This window comes from Phycomyces blakesleeanus, assembly GCF_001638985.1.
Source record: "Phycomyces blakesleeanus NRRL 1555(-) unplaced genomic scaffold PHYBLscaffold_21, whole genome shotgun sequence".
NCBI classification, from domain to species: Eukaryota; Fungi; Mucoromycota; class Mucoromycetes; order Mucorales; family Phycomycetaceae; genus Phycomyces; species Phycomyces blakesleeanus.
Genome location: NW_017265154.1, coordinates 482,635 through 498,477, shown reverse-complemented (window position 1 = coordinate 498,477; position 15,843 = coordinate 482,635). Strand labels below are relative to the sequence as shown.

At 35.2% G+C, this 15,843-nt stretch overlaps 4 protein-coding genes across 4 annotated transcripts; 3 read left to right on the top strand and 1 right to left on the bottom strand.

Moving 5' to 3' along the window:
• Nucleotides 1-672: 672 nt before the first annotated feature.
• On the top strand, nt 673-2,434 carry PHYBLDRAFT_149357 (hypothetical protein; the record flags this gene model as incomplete). Its single annotated transcript, XM_018432258.1, has 7 exons — nt 673-853; nt 890-1,007; nt 1,088-1,213; nt 1,322-1,346; nt 1,447-1,659; nt 1,784-1,899; nt 2,164-2,434. 7 exons carry the CDS (start codon nt 673-675, stop codon nt 2,432-2,434), a joined length of 1,050 nt encoding a protein of 349 aa, XP_018287609.1.
• Nucleotides 2,435-6,163: 3,729 nt separating this feature from the next.
• Nucleotides 6,164-7,380, top strand: PHYBLDRAFT_188298 (carbohydrate-binding module family 48 protein). The gene is made up of 4 exons (XM_018439480.1): nt 6,164-6,609; nt 6,714-6,774; nt 6,865-7,008; nt 7,080-7,380. The coding sequence occupies exons 1-4, from the start codon at nt 6,175-6,177 to the stop codon at nt 7,118-7,120; spliced, it is 681 nt and encodes a 226-aa protein (XP_018287608.1). The 5' UTR covers nt 6,164-6,174; the 3' UTR covers nt 7,121-7,380.
• Nucleotides 7,381-11,519: 4,139 nt separating this feature from the next.
• Nucleotides 11,520-14,259, top strand: PHYBLDRAFT_188297 (hypothetical protein; the record flags this gene model as incomplete). The annotated part of the gene is made up of 10 exons (XM_018439479.1): nt 11,520-11,684; nt 11,827-11,911; nt 11,976-12,073; nt 12,148-12,450; nt 12,534-12,626; nt 12,717-12,818; nt 13,012-13,062; nt 13,122-13,369; nt 13,391-14,029; nt 14,089-14,259. The coding sequence occupies 10 exons, from the start codon at nt 11,520-11,522 to the stop codon at nt 14,141-14,143; spliced, it is 1,839 nt and encodes a 612-aa protein (XP_018287607.1). The 3' UTR covers nt 14,144-14,259.
• Nucleotides 14,260-14,399: 140 nt separating this feature from the next.
• PHYBLDRAFT_159795 (hypothetical protein) lies at nt 14,400-15,593 on the bottom strand. The gene is made up of 2 exons (XM_018434062.1): nt 15,522-15,593; nt 14,400-15,439 (listed from the first exon to the last, which is right to left on the bottom strand). The coding sequence occupies exon 2, from the start codon at nt 15,308-15,310 to the stop codon at nt 14,525-14,527; it is 786 nt and encodes a 261-aa protein (XP_018287606.1). The 5' UTR covers nt 15,311-15,439; nt 15,522-15,593; the 3' UTR covers nt 14,400-14,524.
• Nucleotides 15,594-15,843: the final 250 nt, after the last annotated feature.

Here is a 15,843-nt window from a genome sequence, read left to right as displayed (position 1 = left end):
TTCTTTTTTTTCTGGTGAATACCTGAAGATTCACTGGTAAGCTCGAATAGGTCCTTTTGGACTTTGAGTTGACTATACTGTAGATTGTGGAAAATCTATTGCTGGGGGGTAGACAGTCCCAAGAGGTTTCGGGAAAACGAGCCAAGAACACCTAGTTCTCACGCAAGATTGGCGAGGTTTTCCCTCACAGACATGATGGTATATCAGTCATTATGATTTCTACCAGTCCTTGTGTCTGGACTCAAATGATGCATACACATGCATGTCCAGACACCCGCAGCTATTTTGAGATGGCAAGACCAAAGTTCATCTGCACAAAAGGATATGTTTCAATGACTGATTAATTGGGTATCAGTGACTTTGTCAGTTGAATCAAGATAATCTGACTATACAAAAAAATGTCACTGAAGAGATAGCGTGGAATTCGCCGATGATTTCAAGCATCACGCAAAACCTGTGGTTAGAGTCCTAGCCACCCTCATTTGAGGAGGACTCTGATTAATATGGTCTGGTAAATGAACCAGACCAAGCAGGGTGAGCTAGAAATTGTCACCAAAAAAACAGCAGGTTACAGTTAGCAGCTGGAAATGCGTATACTCAAGAAAACAAGACCCGAGTCGAAGGGCATTTACGCAAACTTTCAGTTGTGAAGGAGAAGCAAGGTTACTTTCGATGAACCTATCCAACTCAGGTCGAGACAAGTGCTTACAAGCCGTATTTATGGAAACTCGCAGAGAATTCAGTCCAGTATCAAAACAAAACTCTCGAAACAAAATCAGAAAAGCAAAGCTGAACATGGAAATCAAAACAAACAGCACAAAGCAACATGGAAAAAATGGAATCAAGCCTTCAAGTACAAAAGGTTAAAATCAAGTATGCTAACCCAGAGTCTCGCCATCTCGCTGGGTTGGCCCAAAAGCACATGAAGAGTCTCGACTAGGATATGGTTACAACAAGAATAAATTCCTCGTCATCATTCAAGACTATTGGCTCAGGACTGCAAAAAGGTATTTGAGATGACCGGATTTATATTATGGACCGAGAACACCAGCAGGAACAATTAGAGGCCGGCAGTAGTAAACAACAGGGCTCAAGGCAGAAACAATGTGAACCACAAAGCAAGCGATAAGGCAATTTTTCAAGGGTTTTTTCTGTCTCTAGACTTCTTTGTCAGAGACAATACCAACCATTGGTCCGTCTATCCAGAAGATAAGTACTATTTATACACAATATGTCTCGGTACTAATTATATGATATTTTTCTCTTCTTTTTCTTCTCAAGGTCGCCCTGTGACAGGGCTCACAATATTACAACCCTTTAGAGGATACCAGAGAGAGTTTGTGAGCGTTAGACTTTACCAAAAAGGTAAAGCTGCTCGGCACGCTAGTCGTACCTTTTCTCTCCTCGAAATATTGTACATTGCATTGTATGCCTGTATATATTTAGGGTTCTTGGTGTGGTAAGCCAAGATCTGGTAGCTCCTCTGCCATTTGGTGGTCAAATCCTTTTGTGGTTGACCCCATCGCTGCAAGTTGGCACATTGTTTCTGCTGGAAGTTTGGTTGTTTACTGTTGGTGGTCTCGTATACCTCCTGCTGGTGGTCAAGGTCCAATCCGCCCGGTCATCGAAGAACATTTTGCAGTCCCGAGCCTGAATCCTGTGCAAGAATGACAGCAGCAAGAACCAAGTCAAGCAAGAAGAATACAAAAAGAAAAAGATACAAAAAAGAAGCAAAAAAAAATATATTCACAATTATCTCTCTATCTCAAGTGGAAACTTATAGACTAGCAGAATCCCTGAAATGGTCAAGCCACGGTTTGCTTTTATGTCCAAGTCCAATTCCAAGTTTTGTCCAAGTCAAAGTCAAAGTCCAAATGTCCAAACACTGTCCAAGTACTGGTATAGTACTAGTCCTAGCACACAGATACATACAAACACGTAGAGAAGTACACAATTAGAAAAGTAGAAAAATACACACACACAAACACGCACAATTTCTATTTCTTTTTATTTCTTTTTATTTCTTTCTTATACACACACACACACATAGTCATTGACATACAAACATACACATACACATACACACATACACACATACACACATACATATACATATACATATACATATACACACTTATATACATATATATATACATACAAAAGTAGAGGCGCATTTATATACAAGTCCAAAGTCTGGGTTGTACCTCCAAGTCTCAAGGCCAAGTCGATTTCCAAGAAGGGGTCCAATGCAAAATTCCAAAAGCAAGTTCCAAAAGAAAAACCAAAAACCAAATCCGAGGCCTATACTAAGTCCTGTAAAAAAAACGGGCATATACTAAGTCCTCCTCTCCAAAAGGATCAAAAGAAATCCGAACTCGAGGCATATACTAAGTCCTCCAATCCAAAAGGATCAAATCCAAAAACCGAGGCGTAGACCAAAACCTATCAGAAATGATCAGGCACATTAAGTCCTCCACTCCAAAAGGATCAAAAGAAATCCGACCCTGAGGCCTATACTAAGTCCTGTCCAAAAATTACACAGGCATATACTAAGCCCTCCTCTCTCTCTAAAAAAAAAACAAAAAAAAACAAAAAAAAAAACAAAAAAAAAACAAAAAAAAACAAAAAAAAAAAACAAAAAAAAAACAAAAAAGAACAAAAAAAAAAAAGAACAAAAAAAAAAAAAGAACAAAAAACAAAACAAAAAAAAGATGAACAAACCGAAAGAACTCTGCATTGGAACCTGGACCTGGATTGAAGCAAAGCTGCGAACTGGAACAAGACTTTGGATTAGGACAAGGTATGAAATCCTTTTTTACATATATACATACAAAGCAAATGAAGTCTTTGAACAAAAACAAAAAACAAAAAAATGCTCAAAAAAAGAAGCTCAAAAAAACAAAAGAGCAAAAAGAGCAATACCAAAACCCCCTTCTCTTATTTTTTTTCAATATCAAAACCCATCCTTTTATTACTATTCCATGAAATTGACTGGACAAAAAAAACCAAAAAAAAAAAAAAGAATCAAAAAAAATCAAAATCAAAAAGTCCAAATTATCCCCTTTACTATGTGTGCTGTGTTCGGACAAAAAAAAATTAAAAAAAAAAATCAAAAAAAAAATCAAAATCAAAAAGTCCAAATTATCTTTTTATTCTTTTCAATATCAAAACCATTTCATTATTACTATTCTGTGAAATTGACTGGACAAAAAAAACAAAAAAAAAGAATCAAAAAAGAATCAAAAAAACAAGAAAAAAAAACAAAAAGTCCAAATTATCCCCCTTATTATTTTGCAATACCAAAATCCTCCTCCTCCTCCTATCACTCTTAGCTTATATTGACTGGACAAAAAAAGAGAAAAAAAAAACGGACAAAAAAAAAAGATCAAAAGAAATCAACTGTACAAAAAAATCAACTGGACTTGACTGGAATCGACTGGACTGGACTGAAGTAGCATGAACTTGACCATCTTATACTATATTTAATTTAACTTATATTTACTTTATAAAAATCTTTGAATAATAAATTTTCCCTCATATGTCTTTGATATAGAATACACTATCTAAATAGCCATGAGCCCAAATTAAGAATATTTATTAAATATTTTGCTCCATATTAACACATCTACTGTGAAACAAGATGCTGTGTTTCACTAAACCTTCATAATACTGCATGTGTATCTTACATTATATCAATATTTCAATTGTTTTTTATTATTTTAAACTAATGATAATAATATAACCATCGCCCAGTGCTATATCATAATTTGCATTCATGGCTATTTCGATACTGTAGAACAAGATATTTTCAAAACAATCCAATTTCGTTTTTATATTATCACAAAGCGGCAGGCATCAACTACCAAAGCGATTGTGTATTTGTTGACGAAGCTGGTTCTCATACTCAAATAGCTAGAGGTTGAACAGCAAAAACCTCAAGAGGCTATCCTTTCAGGCTTCCCACTTCCATATTAGTGTCTAACTTTAAAAAGAATGTCCCATCTTCATATTACTGTCCAATTTTCGAAGTGGGTGTCCCACTTCAATTTTGAAATGGCTAAGAGGTTTTTTTATTGACCCAGCTAATTTTCCTTGTCTGTAAAAAGCAAAATACATAGGTTTAGCTGTAAGATGCATATATAAAATCAAAGGTTTCTGCATTGAATACAGGCAAGTTTTTTCTTCCCTTAAAAGATGTCCTGTCTGCACAGCTAGTAGCAAAGTATAATTGAAAACCACAGGCCACAGGTCAGGTAATAAGCACTTTTGTCTTTTTTTCGATTATGCTTCTTTCTGTAAGCTATTCAGTTAAAATATGTATTTGCGTATTTATTCATTAAAATTGTTTTCAAAAAGAAACTAGCCTTTTGGTACACCTCTATCTTTTATATAATTGTATTTCTCTACTTAAAATATGCTTTAAATGATTAGTGTAACATTGCACTTGTTTGGAAGTACAGACAAAAAACCTTTTGCTTTAATTGTGCAAAACAAATACCTGGAGTTGCAGCACTTACTTTTTTTCAAACATTTGTCTTTTTTTTCTGTTTTCTCTTGGTTTATTTTATGAATGAAAAGCACGCAGCTCATAAGACAATCGGTTCAATTGTATTTGACATGTATATATGACGGAATAGCTATTTTTCGATACCTTTTCTTTTATAAAAAAAAGACATACAAACTTATGAAAATATTCAAAGAATTATAGGTAATAAATGAAATTAAAGTAGTACACATGTGAAACTGCTCAAAGAAAATAGGTATTTGAGCACTGACCTTGGGGACAGAAAGAGAAACATGTTTGGTATTTGTATACAGTTATTGTTTTCTTCTTTGTGTGCTGTAAATATTTTGAGGATTAATATAAATCAAACAAATGCATAACATTTAGTGATAAAGCTATTGCTCAATCGTTTTTGGTAGTTATTTAATTAATTGATTCATTAATTAATCGATAGGTCATAATATCATTTAGCTACAATAAGAAGAATAAGAAGAAACTTGATAGGTTCCAATATATATTTTAATTACATGCTTTCCTTTTCTCTATTTCTTTATAGGCAGCTTATCTATTACCAAGGAGAAGTATCTGTTTGAGGATAAAATACATTTTTCTTTGTGTATCCATGTTTGAAAATATATATATATATACTGTGGAGGGGAGTTTGTATTGATGGATTATAGCAGTAATGAAACGAGTATCCAATAAGATAATCATCAAGTAGCTTGTATGGTTTAAGCACATCATCTGATGAAGTTGGGGTAGTTCTTGTATGTTTAAGACATACAACAAGATATTCTTTGATAGGAAAGATTAGGGTAACATACAAGGTTTTAAGGGTACAAGAAAATATTAAATAATCATTGGCTATAATCTTCAAAAGAATCCCGAGGAATATGCTTTGTGGCCCTTGTACAGAATGTGAGGTCCAATGACCTTTCGTTTTCGAGATATTCCTAAAGGGTATTTGGCTTACTACACTTCAGTATTTTGAAAACAGTTGTAATAAAACGATAGATAGACATGTATGATATTATTTGGCTTTTAGATAACTATAGATAACATTAAACAAATGATAAACGATAAATAATAGTAATATTCTACTACTATTACTATCCTTATTAATATTATTATTATTTTCATTTTAGCCTATTCCTACTTTGTGCCACTATATATATATACATATAATATTAATCTCACGAATTTAGCACTGGAGATAATACCTCTTGTTCAACAAAGAAGCAATTTGGCTGACAACTACTCCTATTTGATCCTTGGTCTTATTGATCAGGAAATATTAAACTCCACTGGAGAACATATATAGTGTAGAGATTCGACTAAAGATTAACTTGGAATGATCTAGAGATTATATAGATTTATACAATAATCCAAAGCTATTTAATAACCGATTTTATTTTATATATGTGTGTGTGTGTATTTTATAGTTTGGTCTAGACAAATAAACCCGAAAATGCAGAAAATGAAGGGGAATATGGCGCTACTTTTTTTTTATATTATATAGATTTCTTTAAAGACGATCGTTTGAAGTGTAACAGTGGAAAGTGAATTTTTTTTTGTGTTTTGGGTTGAAACAGATCTGGAGCCCAGCTTTCTTTATTTCCTTCTCTCTTTCTTCTTACCCACTTACCTTTCTTTTAATCAATTCAACAAATATGCGCGATTGGCTTGTGATGCCGGCTCCTAGCTCTTCCTTAACCTATCCTGTAGGAAAGCCAAAGACAGAAAGGGACATTCGACCACATCAACACAAAAGACAACAGCCAGTTCGCCGAGTCACATCCTCGTGGCGAACTGTGCTATCTCTTTTTGGAGATGCCGAGACATTCAAGCAACAACAACGCTCACAGTCGACACCCACTCTCTTGAAGAATGCAGAGAATATTGAACAGGTACATCATTTTGTGATTGAAGAAGAGCCCGAGTCGGTCATGGTGTCGCCTTCATCCGCAAGTTCCTTTTCCGCTGCTGAGTCCGTTGTCTCTACCGCAGCCTGTTCAGAACATAGTCCATTGGGTACACCCGAAATAAAACAAGTTACCGAGACAGAAGATACATTAGAGGTTAACACACCAGTGGAATTGACAGAGGTAATATATATATATATTATGAATTAGGAATTATAAATATACTTTAAAATCCTAGTACTTATCATATTGAATTCGTACTCCTTTTTTTTCAATATAAAAAAAAGTTCCGATGGTCGTTTGCTGGTCAACAAGTCTATGTCACTGGTACTTTTGACAATTGGGGAGGTAAAGTTTTGGCTGGTCTTATCTCTTAGATTCCACCCCCTACCTCTTTTGTATTCTGACTATTGTATATTGGTGGATTGCATTCAACAGTATCACTTCCAATGACAAAGGCACCCGAAGCATCATACTTTGTAGCATCCATTCCATTGGACCGGTCAGTGGATATTGAATTCAAGTTTGTCGTAGATGGCATTTGGTCCTATGCTGCAGATTTGCCTCATTGCACAGACAATCGTAAGCTACCTTTTTCTTATGTCATTTCAATCCCATCCTACTGCGTATTAATCAATACTTTTTGTGAATAGATGGAAACGTTAACAATGTATTTTATGCCAAAGCTAAATAGAAGGATACTTTTGTTATATCCAATACCAGCTACATATATAAATATATATATATATATATATATATATATAATATGTAGCATACAGACACCTACCCACCCACACCCATACACCCACACACCCACACGCACAAAAGCCACATTTAAACCGCCAACCCGTACAAACCTTCTTTTTTCTTCTTCTTTTTCATGGCAAAAAAATTCAAACAACAGCAGCAATACTAACTTCGTAAATAAATTACTCTTCTTTTTCCTATACCTTTATAATTAAGCATTCGTGTATGATTTTATTTAAAGAAGAAAAGTATGAGATTCTGCTATGTTAGAGCATTATACCATTTACCCAATCCAATCCTACAGGGTTCCCAGGTTCGGTCCAAAACGAAAACGAACAAAACGGAATCGGCATGGCTTCCGAAATACGTCCCCCTTTCCTTTTTTGCATCTTTATTTCAAACTCAGAATACTCTGCTTCTTTGTTAAAAACCTAAAAAGAAATGAATCTTGTTCATACCAGTGCATATCAATTCGTTGCTAACCAACCAATATACAAATTATAATAATAACTTCGATTGTGATAGTTATAATGATCCTTATGATTATGTTTCCGTCCACTATTATATAACTAGCCAATTGGCTACAAATCTACTCATACATTTTCATTCTTTAATATAGCCTGCTTCATTATTTATTTATTTATTCAGCCCAATATGTGCATGAGATTCTTCATTTTATTTTATTTTTTATATATGTATACTTAAACCCTCATGTTAAAAATCGATTTACTTTCAACCCCGATCTTATTTCTTTAATTTCTTTATTTTTATATGCAAGACAACCCTATTTTATTTTCAATTTCAATTTCAATTTCAATTTCAATTTTATATATATAATCTCTTTAATAAAGCCTAATCACAATATCTAAGGATCAATGAAGCCAAAATGGTAATGATATCCAAAGCCATACTATAAGTCATCATATTCTTGAAAAAGAAAATATAATTAATGGGGTACACAAAAAAGGTCATAGCTCATATGAGATTTCCAATACAGAAAGCATACTTCCCCCTCCCAATCAACTGTTAGCCATATTATGAGAAGATATGGTACAAAGAAGATGTACTCAGGAAAGAAACATACCTCGAACCCCTAAGAAACTATCCCCACGAGTATTGCTTTACTTGAAATTTTCTACACCAAAAAGAAATTATAATAATAATATACAGATGTTGGCCAACATTACAAGTGACATGAGTAATAACATTAAAGCCAGCCGATCAACATTTCGAAAGAAAAACTTTACTATCTAGATATTCACTCTTGTATTGCTATGATTAAGCTCTTTCATAAAAGCAACAACAACAACAGTAATAAAGAAAAACATAGGGATGCACATTGTTGATGGGCTAATGAGAAGAAGAAGAAAAAGAAAAACTAGGATGCTGAATGAGTATCGTAATTCAGAGTGATGAGCCTAGAATTAGCTTTCTAAAAAAAAGTGAACAGCGACACAGCTGACACACACAACATGAAAAGTATAAAAATGTTCTCTTTCTTTGGTACCAGAAGTACAAGAGCTAGGTGTCTTAGTATTATTATCATTATTTTGAAGGGAATGTGTTTGGACAGGACGTGCTGGACCATTAAGTTATATTGAATGGAAACATGCCGAATGAGAGATATGCTGACACCTTCAGGGACAGATATATCCCTTCTTTGTTTTTTTTTTTAACCTTTTTGATAATAGCACCATCACAACCACTTATATGCTACATAAAGATACCACAAGGTTACATTAGAGCAAACCGGAAACAGAGCGAAGAAAGAAAGAAAGAAAAGGAAGTAAGAGTTTTGCAATTATCTGCAAATAGCCCAGATCTCAATTCGATCGAATATATACAGAGCCTTCTTGACAACAGAAAAGGTTAGAGACAGAAAGTTTTTGCTCTATGAGGATGACACAATTAAAGACTGCTTTGTTAGAGAAGTAAGGAAGTATATCACTTTGTACTTGTGCTAGATATTTTAATTGGTACCTCTAAATTACAGTGGGATGGCAAACTCTTTTATATACATATATAAGAATGCTATCTCAAGAACGTCAAACATGTAACTGTCAAATTTTTTATGCACAACATCTGACAATCTATTGACTTTATACATTTTCTTTAAAAAAAGTAATAATAATCTTTATAATTAAGTTTATGCTTTTTGTTAGCTATAATGTATATATGAAATTGTAACTAGCTTGTTACTAGTGATAAGTCTCTGTGAGATTCGAATGCGTGCTCTTTCAACCGAGGTTGGAAAAACACCTGTCAGGCTAACTAAGAAGTTAACTATAGACCAAGACTGAAGAATAAAATCGAAAGACAAGGGCGAGCTTCACTTTTTTAGGCAACGAAGACCGTATAAAGTTTGGAGACCCCGCCTTTTTCGTTTGGGTTAAACGAGATTTTACCGTTCTAGAGCTGGCATTATCAGGGTGCTTTTGCTTACTATCGCTTAGACAGTGGTAAGCAGAAAACAATATATGGTGTCAAGTACAAGGTTGTACGAGAGAAATGGAGAGGAAGATCGTAATTTACAATAGAGCGTTCATCAATGATATACCCCCATGTAGTAAAAATACTAGAGGCTCCAGTATATAATAGCCAAGATTTTTTTCAAAGAATCTTACAAAATTAACTCTGTTATATATTAGAAAATTTTGAAACAATAACATATAGTATGCTTGAGAGCTTTCTTTTTTTAAGAAAAAAAAAAGATACATCTTAAACTCTTGAGATCAAGTACCCTATTAGAAAATAAAGTGGTGATCCATATGATGATTTTAAAAGGTGTCTTAAAAACATTTCACAACCTGTATTGTTGGCAGTGCGTATGTAGGACTTTACTGCTCCTGATTACACAGAGCTAGATTTGTTTTGTCCTCAGGTTCCTAGGCAAAGAAGAAATCAACAAACGGCTCATCAAAATTTCGTGGGGAAATGCCAAGTAGAATAAATATAAGAACTACTTTTGTTTTTAGTTTATTTGTTTGGCTTAGCTAAAGAAGTTAAAAAGAATTACTACTGTTGGTGTGCGCATTCTGATATTTCCAAAAAAAAAAAAAGAGTAAGTGATAAATTGTATTAAGATGGAATAGCCTGTCAGCATTGTAGGGAAAGTACATTGAGTAAATTGTTGAGTTAGAGAAAAATAGGTAATCCAGCCCGTTTAATTATCGACTTGTATAATCTAGCTTTTCTTGCTGGATTTGCTTAATAAGAGACGTTCATCAGGTATTTTAGCAGTGAGTTTTTTTATATATAAATAACGAGATTGAGCATTATCACAATCCACTCAAGACAATATATCTTAATTGCACTCGTTCTTTCCATATCAATTGTTTGGATTACAAACCAGAGCATTTAACAAAAAGGTACTTTATTGTTTCCAAGTCATTCGGTTGAGTTCAATTAAAGAGAAAAAGAAAAAAGATATTTCTCCAAAGAGTTGAACATGACATTCGCTTGGTTGACTGTATTAGTTGGATAGTGACCTTTTGTCAATATCTCATCTTCACTCGTGAAAATATTTTATTCTAGTATACAGGTTATTCAAGGTTGACTACCAAACTACGCATACCACAACCCTTTTCAGCTATGCAAGCATATTTTCCTAACCTATTATGTCAATAGAATTCTTTGTTCTTTACTCTCTCCTGGTGCTCTCCTTCCAACTCTATCCCATCCTGCCACAGCTTCTACCACTTTCATCACTGGCACCACTGGCACCACTATCATTCGGCTTAGTATTATATGTGGGTCTATTTATTTAGGTGTAGTTTTTGATAATTGTATTGATAGAAAAAAGACACACAAAAAGGAGAAAAAGGGGGGAGGGGGCAGTGGGAGGAAGAGAATTTCAAAGGAGATTTTGCCAAAATGGATGAAATCCTTGATAAGATAATAAAGATCATGGTGATCCATGTATGAAATTGAATTATTGCTTAATGCATAGCATTCAGGATAAAATTAATGCATTATGTCTCTTGTGCTTCTTGTGTTTTATGTTTTACATTTATTAATCTTTTTATGAATAAGATATTTTCTATTTATATTTCTATTGTCATTTTTACTTTTATTCATGTTTAAAATCACATACTTACACATATTATTTATTTATTTATTCCAAGCTAATAACCGATGACATACTCTTTAGCTCTTATATGTGACGGCGACCTTTACAAAAGTCTTTAAGAACGGTCCTTTTAACGGCGCTAATAAGGTAAGGGATACTGAGTAGAGGGAAAAAATAAATAAATACAAAATGGTAGACGGGGCTTATTTCTGTATATATATATATATATATATATACGTGTGTGTGTGTTTGTGCAACATGACGTTTGTTTTAAAAAATGGTGACATTAAAGCAGACTCACCCTTCTGCCCCTTCCTCGGTTGTTAAAGTATTTATTTTCTCTATGCCAAGAGTTGCTGCACCAAAGTGGCTGTCAGGCCTACTTCTGTTGCTGTTGTTCTTAACACAACTACTCTCCGTACATGCTGAGGAAGTTTACCTAGTAAGCACTGCTATTACTACTACTATTACTATTACTTTAACTACTACTGACACTACTACTATTGTCAGACACAACTTGTCCCTTTTTCTTCTTTTTTTTTCCACAACAAAGACAAACTAATAATCTTTATTATTCTTACTAGACAAGTGATGATTTTTACTCGACCACATGCTCTGGCGTCTGGAGTAAAAGTGCAATTCCAGGTGGAAGAACACCATTTATCAAAGGTACAAAAACCTATAATTCACAGTAAATTGTTTAAACACATGACTGACGATTTTATTTGGTTAGTGACAATGGGAGGAAAATCTCATGGAAAGACTGCAATGCTGATTTACGAATGGAAGGATTACAACAACATTGGTTATCTTGATAACAAGAAGCAGGAGGTATGAAAAGAAGAAAAAGACGAAGAAGAAAACCCTCCGAGAATGAGATTGTCGACTCATTCTTCATGCTATAGATGCGTTACATTTGCGACAAGAAGGCAGTGGCTGATAAGCTCTGTACTAATTCAACGTTGAATGAGTTTATTGTTCACGTACCCGCAGCTGAAAAAAACACCACTTCCATTCTGACCACCGTATTCGACATGCAACCCGACAAAAAGGAAGTAGCTTTGTACACAATCGAGAATACTGGCTATTATTGTGTTGTTCTTGTACCTGTTGGTTCCAGTGGTGAAAACTCCACATTCTTTGAGGCTTGGGTTGAGTGGAAATTCCCATATGGTGAACTTCCTGCTGTAGATTATCCAAAGTTACTGGTGAGAAAATATGCCTTTGTTTCTGTGAAGAATTATAGTCTGATAAACTTCAAAACAGAAAACTAATGTTTATATGGGCTTAGTTTTATGGTATATTCTCGTTGGTTTATTTGTGTGTGGGGCTTTTCTGGGGTATCCAATCCTTCCGTTATTGGCAAGATATTTTACCTGTCCAGGTAAATAACAAAATAACAATATTTTTGATGATAACCATGTTATTACTTGCTAACAAAAAAAAACATTACACATATGTGCATATAAAACAGCACTTTTTGTCTGGAGCCATTTTCTTTCTCACAGTCGAGATGGCCTTTAACTTTGGATTCTGGGAGGCTTACAATCAAACCGGAAAGCCATGCAAGTTTATCGTATAATTGCTCCAAGTGTATGGAATTATTTGGACTAATATATCTTTGTATCTCTATATCTTAAATGTTACAGCGTGGGGATTATTGGGACTTGTGGCATTATTGAACGCTGGTAGAACAAGGTAAAATATTTTGATCAAATTAAGAAAAACTCTAGCACGTGAAAAAGAAGTATCTAATGAATTGGCTATAGTATTTCATTCTTCATGTTGTTGATTGTATGCATGGGATACAGCGTCGTCAGGTAATTGCTTTTTCTTATTTCTTTTCAGTAACGAAAATGGCTGGATAAACAAAAAAAAGAAGCTTTTGGAATACTCATCGATTGTGTACCTCAGACCCTCACTTGGATCTACTATGAAGAAGTGTGTTATTCTTGCATGTACCCATTTCTTTTTCGGTGTTATTTACTCGCTTGGCACTATGTTATTATCTCCTGAGACAGCTGGCTTTTTGGTTCTTCTTGTTGTATTTCCACTTGCAATTACCATGACAGCATTCTATGTGTGGACACTTGGATCAATTACCCAGACATTGGCTACACTTGGTAAGTAACAAGACTTAGTAAAGAGGAGGAACAAGAAGATTAAGCGGACAAGTCAAACAGAAATCAGAAGACAGCATGTCAAGGCCCTTATGTACAAGCGTCTTTACCGTCTTCTCGTATTCTCGGTATTGATGGTTATGATCATCTTTATTCTCAACATGTTCAACTTTTCGGATCGTACCCAGGTCGATTGGGCTGCTCGTAACTGGAAGCGTAGATGGTTTATGTTGGACGGATGGCTTAATATCCTGTACTTTATCGTCTTCTTTGTCATCATTGTTCTCTGGAGACCTACGAGCTACAACTCACGTTATGGTCTGGAGCAATTGAGTCAGGATGAAGAAGAAGCAATTGCGCTCGAGAACAGTCTGAGACGGGCCGAAGGAAATGGTACCGAGAGATCTGGTGGAGGACGTAACCGGTCTGGTAGAAGCATGGATGGTGATGATGCCTTGTTTGAACTTGGCGACGACTTTAGCGATGATGAACATGGTCATCACAAAGGACAAGTAGGCGGAAACGCCCCAAGTCATGGAAATTCTCCTGCGTCTGATAATAGACAAGCATCTCAAGGTGTCTCTCGAACAAATACTCCCAAACAGAATGCAAATGAAGAAGAGAGTGCGCTATTGCATGTTAATCAAGATGATGAAGACGACGAACAGTAAGTAAAGAAGATGTATATATTGTGTGTTTCTCATTTAATTTTTTTTGTAATATTAGTTTGGATGACAGTGAACATGCTCATCTTACTGCAAACACCCGTAAACGATCATAGAAAGATCTTGGTTGCTGGTGATTAAAAAAAAAGGATATCATGGTTTTTTGCACCATGTAAAAAAAAATCAAAATGAAAACCATTCTTAATAAAGAAACTACTTGACTTGAAGATGTATTTATATTTATGTATATATTTATGTATATATTTATGTATATGTATATGTATGGTTATAGTGATATAGAAAGTAATAAATGAAATGGCGTAACTTTGGCAGCAAAGGTGGGTTAAGAGGATAAGAATGCCAGTGAAGATTAGTGACAAATATATATATATATTTTTAAAAAAAAAAAGAGGGAGAAGATGTTACTGTTATATATAAAATATAATTATGATTAATTATTAGCGTATATTAAATGTATATTAAAAAGAAAAATAAAATTATGTGGACTTTACTGCCACGGGGGTTCGACTACTACTATTCACGGGTGCTCGGATTCTTCTGGACACCCATTGTTTAGTCCAATAATTGACATCAGTTACAAGCTCCTGGATGGCCTCGACTCTTTTCTCAAGTTCACGGAATCCGACCCCTTGATCTGACTCTTCCCACCGATTTAATGCTGGGTTCATGGCGTCCATTTCGTCTAGAATGGGCTCTCCATTCTGTTGGGGTAGGGCAGTCCAGAGGGTATTCATTTGACTTCGGAGGCGGTGTACAAGGATGCTACAGACTGTGATGTAGAATAGACGGGAGGTCCGTGCTACCTTTACCAGGCTTGTGGTGCTGGTGTCAAATGAGAGAATGAGATCCAAGATTTCTGCAGGCAGTTGCTGAGGAGAACATCGCGATGGTGGTGCTGGTAGTTGTGATTGATGCAGATTTGTGGACGGTGTGACAGATGCACTGACTTGGGGTGGTGTTGGTAACGCTTGTAAGAGTGAAAGCGTTTTACCTACGGTAAGACTCTTTTCTTGACACTTTATCATTCTTCGCTGGAGACGATCGACAGCACTGCGGGCCTGCTGGATGGCCTTGATACCATGCATCTCCCACCGGACACGTTCGCACAATAGTCTCTTGATTAGATGTGTGTGATAGTAGTTTCCCGGCTCTCGCCCGATGTAGATCGTCTGTACATTTAAAGTGTCTCTGGATACTTTCTGAATCGCAGGCCACAGTTCTTCATCCGACATGTTGAGTTTGAGATCTCTGCCGAGAGACATTGCCTGCTCCCCTGCAATAAAAGGATATCTTTGAAATGAAGTAATCTTTTGAATTTTTGCTACTTCTGAAGATGATCCTGGACAGATTATAATAAAATATGCGTCTTTTAAAAGCATAAGTCCAAAGAACTTTTTGAAAATGTTTAAATACATTTATTTGTTAGTCAACCGAGTCTTATGTTTGCTTCTTCATTTTTTTTGTCTGTGTTACCTTTTTACGAAGAGCATCAATTTCAAGGACTTGGTGTGTAAAAGGATCGACATATTTGTAACAGTCCGGGTCCATTCCATATAGATTCAGAACATGGAGTAGCTGAGGGCACACTTTACACTCGGTGCTCTTTAAAGTGATGAGGATAAGATGGTGATCCTTTGCAAGTTGTCGTACATTCACTTTTTTCCCCTACTCATTCCAGCCAAATAATAACAGTTATAAGAGTAATGGTAATGGCGATAGTGATAGTAATAACAATGATAGAAAAATTGATAAGTCTATTGTCCTCGGTGAATGAGCTTTCTTCTTACCTGAATGT

What these genes read in the sequence shown, in the direction of transcription:
- PHYBLDRAFT_188298 (XM_018439480.1), top strand. Translation starts at nt 6,175, where the DNA reads ATGCGCGATTGGCTTGTGATGCCGGCTCCTAGCTCTTCCTTAACCTAT. An exon ending in CACCAGTGGAATTGACAGAG is followed by an intron (nt 6,610 to 6,713) that starts GTAATATATATA and finishes TATAAAAAAAAG; the next exon opens with TTCCGATGGTCGTTTGCTGG. An exon ending in TACTTTTGACAATTGGGGAG is followed by an intron (nt 6,775 to 6,864) that starts GTAAAGTTTTGG and finishes TGCATTCAACAG; the next exon opens with TATCACTTCCAATGACAAAG.
- PHYBLDRAFT_159795 (XM_018434062.1), bottom strand. Translation starts at nt 15,310, where the DNA reads ATGTCTCTCGGCAGAGATCTCAAACTCAACATGTCGGATGAAGAACTG.